The sequence below is a fragment of the Tinamus guttatus genome, unplaced genomic scaffold, assembly GCF_059628265.1.
Source record: "Tinamus guttatus ecotype Peru unplaced genomic scaffold, ASM5962826v1 Tinamus_guttatus_pri_ptg000459l, whole genome shotgun sequence".
NCBI classification, from domain to species: domain Eukaryota; kingdom Metazoa; phylum Chordata; class Aves; order Tinamiformes; family Tinamidae; genus Tinamus; species Tinamus guttatus.
This window is the reverse complement of record NW_028288993.1, coordinates 1301097-1315591: the sequence shown is the minus strand read 5'-3', so window position 1 is coordinate 1315591 and position 14495 is coordinate 1301097. Positions and strand designations below refer to the sequence as shown.

Sequence of the window (14495 nt, the reverse complement as noted above, 5' to 3'; positions counted from 1 at the left end):
GTACTACATATTGGGCTACAGCTTAATACATCCTTGCTAGATAAAGGGGAGCAGGGCGGCCAGGCCGGGCCCTGCGCCCCCGCCCCGGCTCCTCGCGGCCCCCCAGTCCCGCTGTGTGAGGCACAAGTGCTGGGGAACTGGGCCCGGGCTCTGCCCCCGGCAGCACGGGGGAAACCCCGGCGAGCGGAGACTGCAGGAGACACGGAGGGAGGACAGGGCGCAGCCGAGGGAGGCAGCTCAGGGTGGCTCTTCCCTGCCTTGCACCAGCGGTTCCCTGCTGGGGAGGCAGGGAGGGGACAGAGGCAGCGGGGGGCACCGAGGGGCGCCGCTGTCACCCCGCGCCTGGCTGAGCTCCCCCCGGCGTCCCCGGGGCCCCACAGCTCCTGCGCCACGCGCGAACGCCCCTGTGGTCCCTGCACCCCATGGTGTCCCCAGCTGTGGCAGCCAAGCCCCACGGGCCATCAGCCCCTGTCCCTGCAGCCCCGAAACCACCCCCGCACACGGCCCCTTCCCCTCCCTCTCTCCTTGGGGAGGGAGCAGAGTCCTTCGGCCGGGCGCGTGCACAGCCCAGCTGAGCCCGGCCTGCCCGGGGGCGGCCCAGCACCGCGCGGGCCCTACAAGTACGTGTCCTCGCTCTCCCGGGAGCTCAGACTCTCCTTGGACTGGTGGTGGGGAGAGACCTGGGGGTGCAGCAGCTCCCGGGAAGGGATGGCGGCCCCGTTGCCCTCAGGCTCGGGGCCATTGGGGGGGCCAGCCAGGCCCTTGTCTCGGCTCTTCTCCTTGCTCTTGCGGGCTTTGGGCACGGGGGCCGGCCCGGGGGGGACGATGATGGAGGGCACCGGCTCCAGGGCCTTGCGGGTGGGGGGCTCCGCGTCGCTGATGGCCTTGGCGCCGTGGAGGCGCGGGGGGGACTTGCACTGCAGCTCCCCGTGCATCTCCCGCCACTTCTTCAGCTGGATGAGGTGCTCCCGCTCGATCTGCCGCTCCGTCACCGGCAGCTCGATGACCTGGCAGGGACAGAGACTCATGCCACCGCGGTCCCGCTGTGATATGGGGCACCCAACGGCCACCCCCACCCGACGGGGACCCACCAGCAGCAATGGCAGTGGGTGGCCCTGCAGGGCAGCGCGCAGGACGGCACCCCAGCGCAGGACAGACCCCAGTGCCAGGTCCCCCCGCCCTGAGCGGGGCCTCACCTCCTGCACCAGGAACGCCTCCTGCATGATCTTGGGGCTGAGGGCTCGCAGTCTCTCCATGGTCTCGTACTGGCCCTGGCAGGACTTGAGCTTGTCCGAGGAGCCCAGAGTGTGTTTGAGCAGCACGAGGCCAACCCGGAAGATGATCTTCACCCCTGGAAGTGGGGAGGTGACGCAGTGAGCGCAAGCGGGGAGCGGGTGGCACTGTCACCACGTCCCACGTGATGCTCCTGTGCCCTCTCCTTGCTCAAGGACCTCCTAGCAGACCCAATGCCAAGCGTGTACTGAGCACGGCACAGCTCAGCCTGCTCAGCCTTGCGCTGTGCTGGTAAGGCTGCCGAGGTAGAGGGACGCTCCAGGGTGGGCCTACTCTATGCCCCAGCCATGCACACATCGAGCTCCCTCCAATCCCATCACACGTTTGGCTGACATCCTGCTGCCGTCTCCACGCCAGCAGCAGCCGCTCCGGCTGCAACACAGTGCCTGGAGAAGCGGCTGCTCTCACTGGGCACCAGGGAGCATCCTGGAGCCGCTGCAAGCTCAGGCTCGCTCGGGGATGCTCCGCTGCAGACAACCACACATTCCTGTGGCCTGAGAGCTGCTCCCAAGCCCAGGCTGGGGGCCAGAGCCCCAGCAACGCAGTGACCTGCTGAACACACTGGGCACAGGAGAGCCCTGCGTTACATCTGCTGCAGAGCCAGCCGGGGAAGGCACTGGGCAAGGGAAAGCAGAGCTGGACGGCACCGTCAGTGCCAGCAAACAGTGGGGCGAGTCCTTGCTCTGCTAGCAGCCAGGACAGGCGATGGCATCTGGGCTCCAGGGCAGATTACAGACCCTTCGTGTATTAACGCACCCATGAATGTGCCCTCATGTCCCCAGCCTGGCACCGCACAGACAGTCTGGTCTCTATCCCGGCAGCCCAGTGTCCTCAAACCTGCTGTTCACCTGCTCCCATTCGCGAGATGCAAGCAAGCAGCTGGGCAGCCTGCTGCAGCGCGTCTGCTGCAGGCACGAGTGCCCTCTCTGGGCACGGGGTGGGGGCCTGTCCACCGCTGCAGGGCACAGGGACACCAAAGGAAGGCGGCCTCTCTGCTCCCTGCCTCGCTGCAGCCAAAACCCCACCGGGAAGAGGAGCGCGACAAGGAATTGCTCCTACCTTCGCAGAAGAACATGTCCCAGACACGCAGCACGGAGCTCCAGGGCAGCGTGCGGGAGAAGGCGCACATGAACCACTCCGTCATGTACAGGATGGGGTCGATCTTCTGCTTGCTCAGATGTTTGTAGGCCACTGGTGAGACCTTGTGCAGCAGCGAGAAGAGGATCTGCCCGTCCAGCTGGATGGCCTCCTGCAGGGAGAACACCAGCACTGAGCTCTGCGGTGAGGGGTTACACCCAGGGTAGAGGGCTCAGCTGGGAGCTGGGCTTCAGCTCCCCAGTGCTCAGCCCTGGCCCCAACACCCCCGACCAAGAAAAACAGAATAATCTCCTGGTAAGGATAAGGGACTGGAACTGTGCCCCATGGATGCCAGAAGCTGAGCCCCAAATCCCTCCCCACTGGGTGCCAAGGGGAGCCCTGGCACCACGTGGATCCCGTGGGAGCACTCCCCTCTGCCCTCCTTTTTCCACAGGCGTAAGGACCCGGGGCAGCTCACGGCCCACAGATGGGTCAAACCCCCTGCAGTCCCCAGAGGCCAGCCCTTCACTCACCAGCTTCTCGCTGTAGTAGCCGGGCAGGTACTTCTCGCAGATCTGCACCAGGCACCAGAACGCTTGCTGCAAGGTGAGACACAGCGGGTGAGTGCCCAGTGCCCCCATGGCACCAAGGGACAGGGGAGGGGAAGGAGGCTCGGCTGGGGCAGGAGGTGGCAGAGCCACCTGGGCTGAAGGACACAGCCCCAGGGTGGCCGAGCACCGGAGCAAGCAGGTCCCAAGAGCAAGGCTGGGCAGCGCGTTCCAGGAGGAGACGGTGCCGGGCTCCCACCTCTGCCCAGGCAGCAGGGGGGCTCTGTAAAGCACCCCACACTGCAGGCACAGCCTAGGTTTCACTGAGCGGCTCGGGCAGCCCCCGTGCACGCAGAGCAGGTTGGAGCCTGGGGCTCAGCTCGGGCAGGGCTGTGAGCCCCCTGCAGCAGCAGCTGCCTCTGCTTCCCCCCCGGCACCCCGTGTCCTCCCACCGTGCCCAGGTCTCCAGCACAGGGTTCCCCAGGGCTGCCCGTCCTCCCGAGCGGCCCCGTACCTCGGCCGGCATGTGCATGAGCAGCACGGCAGCGATGGGCGCCTGGGCCTGGCAGTAGCCCTCCTCGGGGCGGTACAGCGTGTAGGCCTTCAGCACCCGGAACAGGTCCTGCTGCCTGCGGAGACACGGGCGCGAGGGGAGGTGCAGAGCCAGCAGGGACAGACCCCACCGCCTCCCGCCACAGCGCCAGGCGGCCTCGCGGGCCTCTGGCAAGAGTCCAAAGATGGACCTGGCCGGAAAGCCTTGCTGTGTTCTTAGCCAAGGGCTGCAGAAATGCCCTGGTAGGTGGCAGATGAGGCAGCGAGCCAACCCGCCTCCCTGCACCGCTGCTCCCACCAGCGACGGTGGCTCAAGGCAAGGGGAAGAGAAACCTCATGAAATTCAACAAGGCCAAGTGCAAGGTCTTGCACCTGGGGAGGAATAACCCCAGACAACAGTACAGGCTAGGGACTGACCTTCTGGAGAGCAGCTCTGCAGAGAGGGACATGGGCATCATGGTGGGTGATAAGGTGAGGCAGCAAGTGCCCTCGTGGCCAAGAAGGCCAATGGGACTCTGGGGTGTGCTCTGCTCTGGGTATCCCTGCTGGAGCAGGGTGGTTGGACTAGATGATCTCTAGAGGTCCCTGCCAACCTCAACCATTCTGTGATTCTGGGGGGGCGCATTAAGAAGAGCGTTTCCAGCAGGTCAAGGGAGGGGATCCTGCCCCTCTACTCAGCCCTGGTGAGGCCACATCTGGAGTATTGTGTCCAGTTCTGGGCCCCACAGGACAAGAGGGATGTGGAGCTGCTGGAGAGAGTCCGGCAGGGCCACGAGGATGATCAGGGGCCTGGAACATCTGCCCTATGAGGAGAGGCTGAGGGAGCTGGGCCTGTTCAGCCTGGAGAAAAGGGGAGAGGGGACCTGAGCAGTGTCTAGAAGTACCTCAAGGGAAGGAGTGAGGAGAACGGGACCAGCCTCTTTTCAGTGGTGGCCACCGACAGAACTAGAGGAAACGGCTGGAAACTGAAGCATCAAAAGTTCCACAGGAACTGAAGGAAAAATTTCTTAACAGTGAGGGTGACAGAGCACTGGAACAGGCTGCCCAGAGAGGTTGTAGAATCTCCTTCTCTGGAGATCCTCAAAACCCGCTTGGACGCAGTCCTGTGCCACGTGCTCTAGATGACCCTGCGTGTGCCGGGGGGTTGGACTAGATGACCTCTAGAGGTCCTTTCAACCTTAATGATTCTATTACTCTGTGAAGCAGCTCCCAGGCAGCCCCGGCTGCGAGCACAGGAGTGCAGACACGCAGGGACCTGCTGTGCTCTGTGTCACCCAGGTGACGCAGAAACCACCATCAGGCACCTCCATTCTCCGCTAACTGATGTCCTGCTGCAGCAATGCCCACACTGCTGGGGTTGGAGCTGGTGCTGATGGCAGTCACCCAGGGACCAAGCACCTGGGCTAAGCCCTCACCTGGAGCCTCCGGGAACACCCCGTGTGCTTCGCATGCGAGATTGGGTGACACCACACAGGGAACTGAGCTCTGCGAGCTGGGACAGACACCCCGTGTCCCAAGGTGCCAGTCCATCAGCTGCCGAGAGCTGGTGTGAGGCAGCTCCACTTACCCATGGCCGCCACGCGAGACGAACATCTCGTGAAAGGGGAACTGCCGATGGAGATCTCGCTCAATCACATCCAGCCACTTGGGGTCTCCCGGGAGGAGATCCAGCTCCTGGGGAGGAGAGGGCTCAGGTGAGCTGCGCGAGGCGATGCCTGGCCGCGGCACTACCAGGACACAGGCCCGCAGTGAGAGGGTAGCCAGGACAGTGGCCATGAGGGGGAGCCCCAAAACCAGGGAGAGGAGGCAGCCACACAGACGTGAATGCGCCAGTGCCATCTGCTTGGCCTTGAAGGGCATTGGAGAGTCCCACTGGGGCAAGTGGGACCCCTCGTATCCACACAGCAGGGAGCAGCAGCATCCAGGATCCCAGCGGCTCCCCCAGGCCTTCAAGGAGCGGGAGCCAAGCGCCCCGAGGAGGGTCAGGGGAGGGAAGGGCCTCGCCTGGGCTTACATCGAATTTGCCGATGTTCTGCTCCAGTTTGACTTTGCTCCCGGAGAGGTACTGCCAGGCACGGCCCCTCAGCGAGGGCGGGATCCCCTTCTGGCACCGCAGGCGGATCTGTGGAGAGCAGGACGTCAGGACGGGAACAACGCAGGGCAAAGAGCCCCCGGAGCAAGAGGGGAGCCAGACCCGGACGGCAGCACGGGGACAGGCTGACCAGCTGCAGCCTCCCCAGGTCTGACATGGCCCTCGTGGCCAAAAAGGCCAGTGGGATCCTGGGGTGCATTAAGAAGAGCATCTCCAGCAGGTTGAGGGAGGGGATCCTGCCCCTCTACTCAGCCCTGGTGAGGCCACATCTGGAGTATTGTGTCCAGTTCTGGGCCCCACAGGACAAGAGGGATGTGGAGCTGCTGGAGAGAGTCCAGCGCAGGGCTACAAGGATGATCAGGGGCCTGGAACATCTGCCCTATGAGGAGAGGCTGAGGGAGCTGGGCCTGTTCAGCCTGGAGAGGAGAAGGCTGAGAGGGGACCTGAGCAGTGTCTGTAAGTACCTCAAGGGAGGCAGTGAGGAGGATGGGGCTGGCCTCTTTTCACTGGTGGCCACCAACAGAACTAGAGGAAATGACTGGAAACTGAAGCATCAAAAGTTCCACAGGAACTGAAGGAAAAATTTCTTAACAGTGAGGGTGCCAGAGCCCTGGAACAGGCTGCCCAGAGAGGTTGTGGAGTCTCCTTCTCTGGAGATCTTCCAAACCTGCTTGGACACAGTCCTGTGCCACGTGCTCTAGGTGACCCTGCGTGTGCAGGGGGTTGGACTAGATGAGCTCTAGAGGTCCCTTCCAACCTTAAGCATTCTATGATTCTATGACAGGGGACATGTCCCTACGTGGCAATAGGACGGATGCTCGGCTGCAGGTCCCACAAAGCTATGACAATGGCAGGTAGTCCTGTGCTTTGAGACCTTAGTTCGGCAGACCCGTGTGGCTGGGCTCTTCTCCCATGCTCCTCCCCAGCATGCCAGCCTGGATGCCAGCTGGAGCCGCGACAGGAAGCCGGGGATGCCTGGCGAGGAACTAGGAGCCAAGCCAAGGGCTTGCACCTAGCAAACAGCTCCAGGACAACTGCCCGAGCGTGTGATGACACGTGGAGCCTGCACGCAAACCCAGAGCCAAGGTGGGGAGCGCGGGGTCTCCAAGGCCCACGGGAAGCGCCGGGGCGCAGGGTGAGCCCCCTGCCCTGCACTGCTCCCAGGAGGGCTCTCCTCAGCCCCCGGGATGTGGGGCGGCTGCCGAGCTCCTGCACAAGGGGCAGGCCTGGCCCCGCGGCCCCAGCTCCGCGCGGTGCCGCCTCCCGAGGCCCCTCAGGTGGCTCCGGGTTTCCTTGGCACGGGGCACCGGCCAGGACCAAAGTCCAGGGCGGGCAGCGCGCAGCAGCAGCGGGCAGGGCACGCGGCTTGCTTAACCCGGGGGCCAGCACCATCACAGCCCTCCCCACGGCTGCAGCGCAGCCAGCAGCCACAGCCCACGCTTCGCCCTCCACGCAGGACAGGGAGGTCTCAAGGAGACCAAGCGGATCAGCAGGACATTGAAAGCACTGCCAGGCTGCAGCTGGGACATCGCTGCAAGCTGCAGATGGCCAAGGTGGCCCTGGAGAGCTGGCAGCACAGGGACAGGACCTGGAGGCGCCGGGATGGCCCCTCGCGGCCCCGCTGCTCCTGGGGAAGTGGCAGTGCCAGTTCCAGGCCCTCGGGCAGGGCGGGCACCAAGGAGCGCTGGGCTGGCAGCACAGCACACAGCTCTGCAGAAACCCAGCACGTGCCGCGGCCTCCGTGCTGCGTGTCCCTGCCTGGGGGAGCGCACCAAGCGCCTGGATGCGCCAGGGCTCCAGGAGGCACCACTGGCTGCTCGCGAGGCCTCCCTGCCCTGCCAGCCCGCAGGGCTCACCAGAGCCAGGTTTGCTCCCGGGCACGGCGCCCTTCCCCGAGGGCGGCAGGAGGCCCCATGGCCTCGGTGCCAGCTCGGCACGGAGCCGGAGCCCCAGCTCTGCTCGGCGCTTGCTGCCCTGGGCCTCTCCTGCCCAGCCCGAGCTCATTTCCCCCTCTTGCCAGTGCAGCCTGGTAGCCACGCGCGCGCCTGCAGCGGCCGGTCTAACATGTCCCCACACTGGGGATACAGAGCAGCAGGTCCTCAGGATCTCACCATGCCCTTCTGGGGGAGCAGGGGCCGCAGGGATGCACAGTGCCATTCCCTTGGGAGCAGCAGGAGAGGAAGGAGCCCCCTGCTCGCATCTGCCCTCCTCCAGGCTGGCTGGAAAGGCAAAGGGTCGTCCCATGGTGGCTCTCAACTCCATGAGGAACACAAGGTCACAGCTCTGTGGGATCCTGACCTGGGATGAAGCATCTCGGGACCCTGGAGCCACACGAGTTTGAGCTGGCACATGCCCAGGCCTCAAAGGAGCTGGCCCAAAGCATAGTCCCAGCCTGCTCAAGAGATTCCTGGGTTACGAGCCAACACCAAGCATGGAGATGGAAAAGCATTGGGGGGACCACAGCAGGAAGGGGGTCAAAGAGCTCCCAGGAGAGAAACCTGAGGCTGCAGCTCAGCCACCCTGCAGTCCAGGCACTGACTGAACTGCAAGACAGACCACACGTGCCAGGAGCCCCACAGGGACCCTGGGACATCAGCACAAACATGGGACAGCTCCTGTGCCAGGGAGAGGGCGCCCAGAGTAACTCCTCACAACCCGGAGATGGCAGTGCCCTGCGGGAGAGCACGTGGCGAGCGGAGGAAGCCACCTGCAGATCAAACTGCCCGTCCGCCGTGTCCCGACGAGCTCTCAGAATCCCAGCCTGAGCAGCCAAGCAGCAGAGGGATCTCCCCTTGCTCACCAGGCACCGAGCGGGCTGGCGCTGCAGGAGGCCACGGCGGCAGGCCGCTCCGGCGGGGAGCGCGGCACAGAGCGGGGCCGGGAGCGCTGCCGGCGGCCTCGCTGCCTCCCGCGGACGCCGCGCGGCAGCCCGGGGGCTGCTGCCTCTTGTCTGCCCTCTCCACGGGCTCGGCAGGGTCAGCGAGCGCCCGACACGGCGGCACGGCCCTGCGTGGGCCGAGCGCTACCCCAGAGCTGGGGACAGCCCAGCTGCTTGGTGGCCAGTCCCCTGTGGGGCCTGCCTTGCAGGGCTGCCGCACGCACACCAGGCTCAAGTATTTCCTAGCTGGAGCTTTTTTTGTCTACAAGATGTTTCCATGACCTAATGATTCCCATGACGGCCTGCAAGCCAGAGCAGCAGCCAGATGAGCCCAGGAAGTCTCCAGCCCGGCAGGGAGCAGACGCTGCCCGTGGGATGGTTCCTTCGGACAGATGTGGGCAGGAGCAGCCTGGCTTGAGGAGAGGCAAACTTCATCTCAGCCTCCCACAGCAAGAAGCGTCACTGGAAGGACTGCCCTCTTGGAGCCACTATCATCTGAAGGGAGTATGTTTAGCCTAGGGACTTGCTGACATTGTGACTTGGCCTTGGAGGCTTGGTAACATACACACCAGCCAACCTAAGTGTCTCAAAGCCCCAAGGTAACATTGTTGTGCCCCTCAATCCGCCTCTGCCTCCCGTTCCGAGGACAGTGTGGCCACAGGCACCCACCTTCTTGTGCTTTTTGGCCATCCACTTGTCCCAGTTGTTGAGCATATCCAGCCATTTGGACTCCCGCTGCCTGAGCACCTCCAGGGGCACCTCCTCCAGCCTGCGGGGCGAGACAAAGAGACGCCCGTCAGCAAAGGAGCCATCACTGCCCTCGGTTCCCTGCCTATGTCGGGGAGCCCAGCAGCACCCCAGGGTGCTCCCCACACACCAAGGGGCGCAGGGGCTGCTGCTGCACCTCGCCACCATGCAGCTCTTCTCCACGGCAGCACCTGGGCAGCGAAGAGACATGGGAGCCACGAGGCGGGGAGCTGGAGCGGGCAAACCCACAGGCAGAGCGGGGCAACCTGCCTGGCAGGGCCTGGCCTCTGTCCCCACCGCCACCCCTGAGGACAGCCGGGGAAAGGAGGCTGCGGGGGCCCGGCTGCGCGTGCCGCACAGGGGCAGGACGTCCCCAGAGCGCTGGCACGTGGGCTCCGGGGCTCTACTCGTCACGGGGCCCTGCGCGGAGGGAGCCACGGCCTGGGGCAGCCCCCGCCACAGAAAGGGGCTGCTCTGGGAAGCGCCCTGCCCGCGAGCTCCAGCCTCCCCGTCCGCTCACTTCTGCTTCCACTCGCGCCTGACAAGCCTGGCGCTGCTCCAAGGCCGGCTCGGAGCCCAGCTGAGGGTCCCCCAGGAAGGAGGGGAAGTGTTTTCCAGCAATAGCTTAGCCTGGATCAGGAATAAAATTTAACCCCATCGAGCCAGGCAGGAGGCCGCTGCCAAAGGCAAAGCCTGCGGGGAGGCGGCAGGGACTAAAACGCGGCCCAGCCCCGCGGGCCGCAGCCCAACTCTCACTTCTGCTGCGGCGCGAGCACCACGTCAGCGCTGCGGGGCCGCACGCGGGGCACGGCCCGGAGCACGGCCCGGCCCCGCGCAGCGCAGCCCGGCCAGAGCCCCCGGGCACCAGCAGCCCTGCAGCAGCCAGGCAGCTTGGCCAGGCCCCCATGCCCGGGGATCGGAAGCTCTTCCGCAGCAAGCAGAGGCAGGAGGTCATCGATTCCCAAGGGTTTCTGATGCCCTTCCCTGCCAAAGAGGCACTGGCTCAAGGTGACACTTGTCCCTGCACAACCTCAGTGGAGGAATGGGAGAGGCCTCCCCACCGGACCGGGAAGAGCAAACTGGAATGTGCCCCGCTGGGTCCAGGGGCCGCGTGTGGAGCGGTGCCCAGGTGGGTCCTGCCGCGGGAGGCACCGCGAGCCGGTGCGCAGCACGCACATCCCCCGGCTCCCTGGGGACGCGTCCGGCCGCGGGGCCGCCCCACGGCCAGCGCCAGCCCTTCCCGGCAGCAGGGCCAGGGCAGCCAGGTGCTCCCAAGGGGCAGAGCCACCCACCAAGGTGGCTCCCACCTGAGCGCATCCCGGCACCGCGGGGCAGCGCCGGCTCTGCACCGGGCAGCCACGGCTCTCGGAGGCGTGGGAAGCCCAAGAGCTCTGGACGCTGGATACAGGATCTGGACGCGGTCCCGCTGGAGCAGCGCCAGCCCAGACTGGAAGCTGTTAGCAGCTGATGCCAGCTTGGCAGCGGGCGCAGAGCCCGGAGCGCGCGCTGCTCCGGGCCCTCCTGCAGCCGCGCGGGATCCCCTCTGCCGCGCTGCGTCCCGGGCACAGGGACAGCAGCGTGGCCAGGCCCTGGGCCACCCTGCAGGAATCGGCCTCCCCGCTCGGCCCCTCTCAGCACCGCCCCAGGGAAGACCCTCAAGCCTGATGCTTGTGCCCATATGCCCGGTGCTCCCCATCCAACCCAGCTCCACCAGCTGGGGCAGGAGCTCCCTGGCATGGGAGCAGCTGGGGCTTGGGCAGAGGGACCCTGGATGCCAGACAGCAGGAGAAGGGACGTGCCCAGGCACCAGCGCTCCCTGCTACAGGGCAAGGGCAGCCCTCGCCTGTCCCGGCGCAGCCTGCTTGTCCTCGGCCCTTCCGATGAGGGTGACATCTCAGCCCCCAGGTGACAGTGCCCTGTGTCTGCAGCCACCCACCCGTAAGCGGCTCTGCCGGCTCCAGCACAGGCTCTGTCTGCCGGCCCCGAGGGGCAGCGCCACTGCGGGTGCCCCCCAGCCCAGCGGGGGTGACAAGGCGGGAGGCAGCTGGCCCCTTGTGCCGGGATCACGGCACATGCAGCCCCGGAGCACGAGCGCCTGGAAGAGCTGGGTGTCAGAAGCAGCATCGAAGCTGCTCATGCACCAGAGGAGAAAGGGCCTTGGGGCAAGGGCAGGCCGGGAGGAACCGCGTCCCGGCCGGAGCAGCCCACGGGCACCGGGCGGGCAGCAGGGACATGCTCAGTCTGTGCCGCAGCCACCCGAGCAGCAGGACTGCCACCGCCAGCAGCGTCCTGGGAGTGGGGCAACGGATGCTGCAGCGGCACCAGCACCGGGGCAGGGCCACAAACAGCATCCCCTGGCCCCCAGCTTAGAGAGGATCCCGCACCACGCAGGGACACGTGCTCCGCTCCTTGTGGATGAGGAAACCGAGGGGCCCGGCTGACACCGGAGCAGGCAGGGAGGAGAGCTGAGACTCGCGGCCCCGGCCCCGTGCTGACCTGCGGGGAACTTCGCAGGAGCGCCAGGAATACGCGCGCCGGGCCGGGCCGAAGCGCGCGGAGCCGCTGGCCCGCGGCCAGGCCGGATCGGCTGTCGGGGGCACGCGGGAGCGTCGCGTGGAGCAGAGTGGCTGCGAGGTCGGGAGCGCGCGGAGGGGATGGAGGTGCCGCCTCGGCCCCCTGCCCGAGCTGGGGCCGCGGCTCCCCTGGGTGTCACTGCGAAAACGCCCGTGTCGCCGAGAGGAAAAACACGCGGCCAAACCGGCTCCGCGGGCCCGGGCCGCATTCCAGGGCCGAGGCCGGGCTGCCACCGCGAGCCCTCGCGGCCGGGATCCCCGGCGCCGGGCGCCGTTCAGAGCCGACTCGGGCACCTCGCTGCGGCCGCACGGGGCCCCGCGGGGGACCCCCCTTCCTCGCTGCGGAGCCGGCGCTTTTCCAGCCGCTCCGGGATGCTCCCGGGCGGCCGGCGCGCTGCCCGCACAGCAACGCGGCACCGGCGAGCGCCGGGCACCACACGGAGACCAAAACCGCGCAGGAACCCGGTGCCGGGACGGGAAGGGGCCTCGGGCTGAGCACGCAGGGACAGCAGCGAGGGGCAGGCGCGATGGCGCCCGCGGGGCCTCCCCCGCGCCGCTCCCGGCCTCCGAGCGCGGCAAGCGGCTCCCGCAGCTTCGACCCGGCTCCCGCAGCCGCGAGCGCAGGGCCCGGGACGAAGCGGGCGACGCCGGGACGGACCGCGGCGCCTCGCTCGGCCCCAGGCGCGACCCGCCGCGGCGGCCCGGAGGCGGCGCCCGCCGCAGGCCCCGCGCCGCAGCCAGGGAAGCGCCGCCGCCGCCGCCCGCCGCCTCCTTCGCCGCCCGCCGCGGGCCGCGGAGCCCGGCGCGGCCGCCGAGCAGGCCAAGGGCGGCGGGGGGCGCCGGGAGGAGGCGCCCCCCGGAGGCCGCACAGGCCGCGGCGCCGGCAGCCCCGCAGGCCGCGCGTGGGCCGCGTTCCCGGCCCGCCCGTCCCTCCCTCCCGCCGGTCCCGGAGCGGCACTCACGGCCCCTCGGCGCTGCGGCTGCCCACGAGGAAGCCGAACTTGTCGACGCGCCGCTCCTCGGGGCCGCCGCCGTTCACCTCGGAGTCGGAGCCCAGCGAGCTGAGCTCGTCGCCGCCCGGGTCGGCCGCGAGGCTCTCGCGGGTGCCCGCCAGGCTGCGGGCGCTGCCCGGCGAGCCGGGCCCGCCGCCCCCGCGGCTCTTGGCCATGGCGCTGCGGCGGCGGCGGCGGCCGCTCCCCCGCGCCCGGCCACGGCGGCGCCCGGCCCGACCCGGCCCGGCCCGGCCCGCCGCCCAACCAGGCGCCGCCACGCCCCTGCCGCGCCCGCCCATTGGACGCCGCGTGGGGGCAGGGCGGGGCGCCCGCCCGCGCCGCCGCGCCATTGGACAGCGAGCTGTCCGTCAGGGCCGCGCCGGCCGCTCGGCAGCGCGGGGGCGCCCCCGGCCCGGCCCGGCGCGGAGCCCGCAGCCCCCGCGGCGCCGGCCGCGAGCAGCAGCCCCGGGCGAGGCCCCGCGGCCCCTCCCCGGCCGCGCAGCGGGGCCGGCCCGGCTCTTCTGCCCCGGCCTTCGCTCAGGGCCTGCGCGGAAGCACCGCGTTGTCGTTCGAGCCCGGGTGGCTCCGGCCCCGCTAGCAGCTCCCGTTTCCCCCTCCCGCAGCTGCCGCTTCTGCCGCTCGCGGCTGCTGCAGGCGCGGGACCGGCCGCGCCGCCGCAGGGCCGAGCTGCAGCCGGATCCAAGGTGGCTCGAGCGCCTCTAGGAGGGCCCTCGGGCCACCCCGGCTGGCGCGGGGGTGGCCGCACCGCAGCCCCTCGTGGTGTCCTGGCCCCCAAGGAGCCCCTTTCGCCTCCTCCCGGCGCTCTGCATCCAGCGGCTCTTGCTGGACAACCCCCAGCCCAGCAGCAGCGCCCCGCGGCCAGCGGCCCCTCAGCCCTGGCCGGGTCGGGAGGGCAGTTTCACAAGGGCATCCCCGCGCCCAGCGCAGAGCCAGCCCAAAGGCGGCAGCTGGTGACAGGGTTTAACCGAGGCACTGACTTAATCTCCACAACCTGTGCAGTCTTTGGCCTCTCCCAGTGCTCTCCTAAGGCACCAGATCCAACCGGTAACTCCCTGTCAACCACAGCCAGGCTTCACCCGCAAGTCACAGAAACACGGGGAGCTCTTCTGCAGCTTCAGCCCTGCAGCTATGATGCTCACTGTGCTTGCAGGGCTGTGCTCTGCAGTTAAAAAGCAACAGACACACCAAAAAAAGCATTCTTTAAAGACAATACGCTTGTGATCTCCTTTATAAGCATACTAGAGTTGTGGTTTCCTCACTTGGCCTATACCATTTCCCTAGATAAACCTCTTCAGCTATCACCTCTCCTCAGCTCTCCATCCAAACCAAGAACAGGAAAGTACTGTCCAACAGCAGCTTTGGCATCTTTACCCCACAGGGGTAAAAGTCCCCAAGCTATTCTAAAAATGAAGCACACAAGGATCAGGGCCCAGCATGAACAGCCTTCACAGACTGCACTGGCTCTTGCATCCATTTTGAGCTGAGCTGGATGAAACCTTCCAGTGACTCTTCTGCAGCAGGAGGGTCCCTAGAGCTCCAGCCTGGCATCCAGCCCCTCTGCAGCCCTGGTGAAGTTAGGGCTGCCTGCTGGAGGCTAAACTTGCTGCAGCAGTAACACAAAACACCACTTTGGCCCATGGACACTGCTGAGGGGCTTTACTGGAGTCAGGACCCCTCACAAGAGATAGCTACAGGACAGTAAAATCAGCAACTAAATCAACC

General features: G+C 67.1%; 1 protein-coding gene across 1 annotated transcript; it reads right to left on the bottom strand.

The window, feature by feature from the left end:
• Window positions 1-604: 604 nt before the first annotated feature.
• Window positions 605-12943, bottom strand: TBC1D10A (TBC1 domain family member 10A). Its single transcript, XM_088532289.1, has 9 exons — window positions 12723-12943; window positions 9110-9209; window positions 5485-5592; window positions 5038-5144; window positions 3433-3547; window positions 2904-2969; window positions 2353-2542; window positions 1197-1351; window positions 605-1007 (listed from the first exon to the last, which is right to left on the bottom strand). The coding sequence occupies exons 1-9, from the start codon at window positions 12926-12928 to the stop codon at window positions 615-617; spliced, it is 1440 nt and encodes a 479-aa protein (XP_088388415.1). The 5' UTR covers window positions 12929-12943; the 3' UTR covers window positions 605-614.
• Window positions 12944-14495: the final 1552 nt, after the last annotated feature.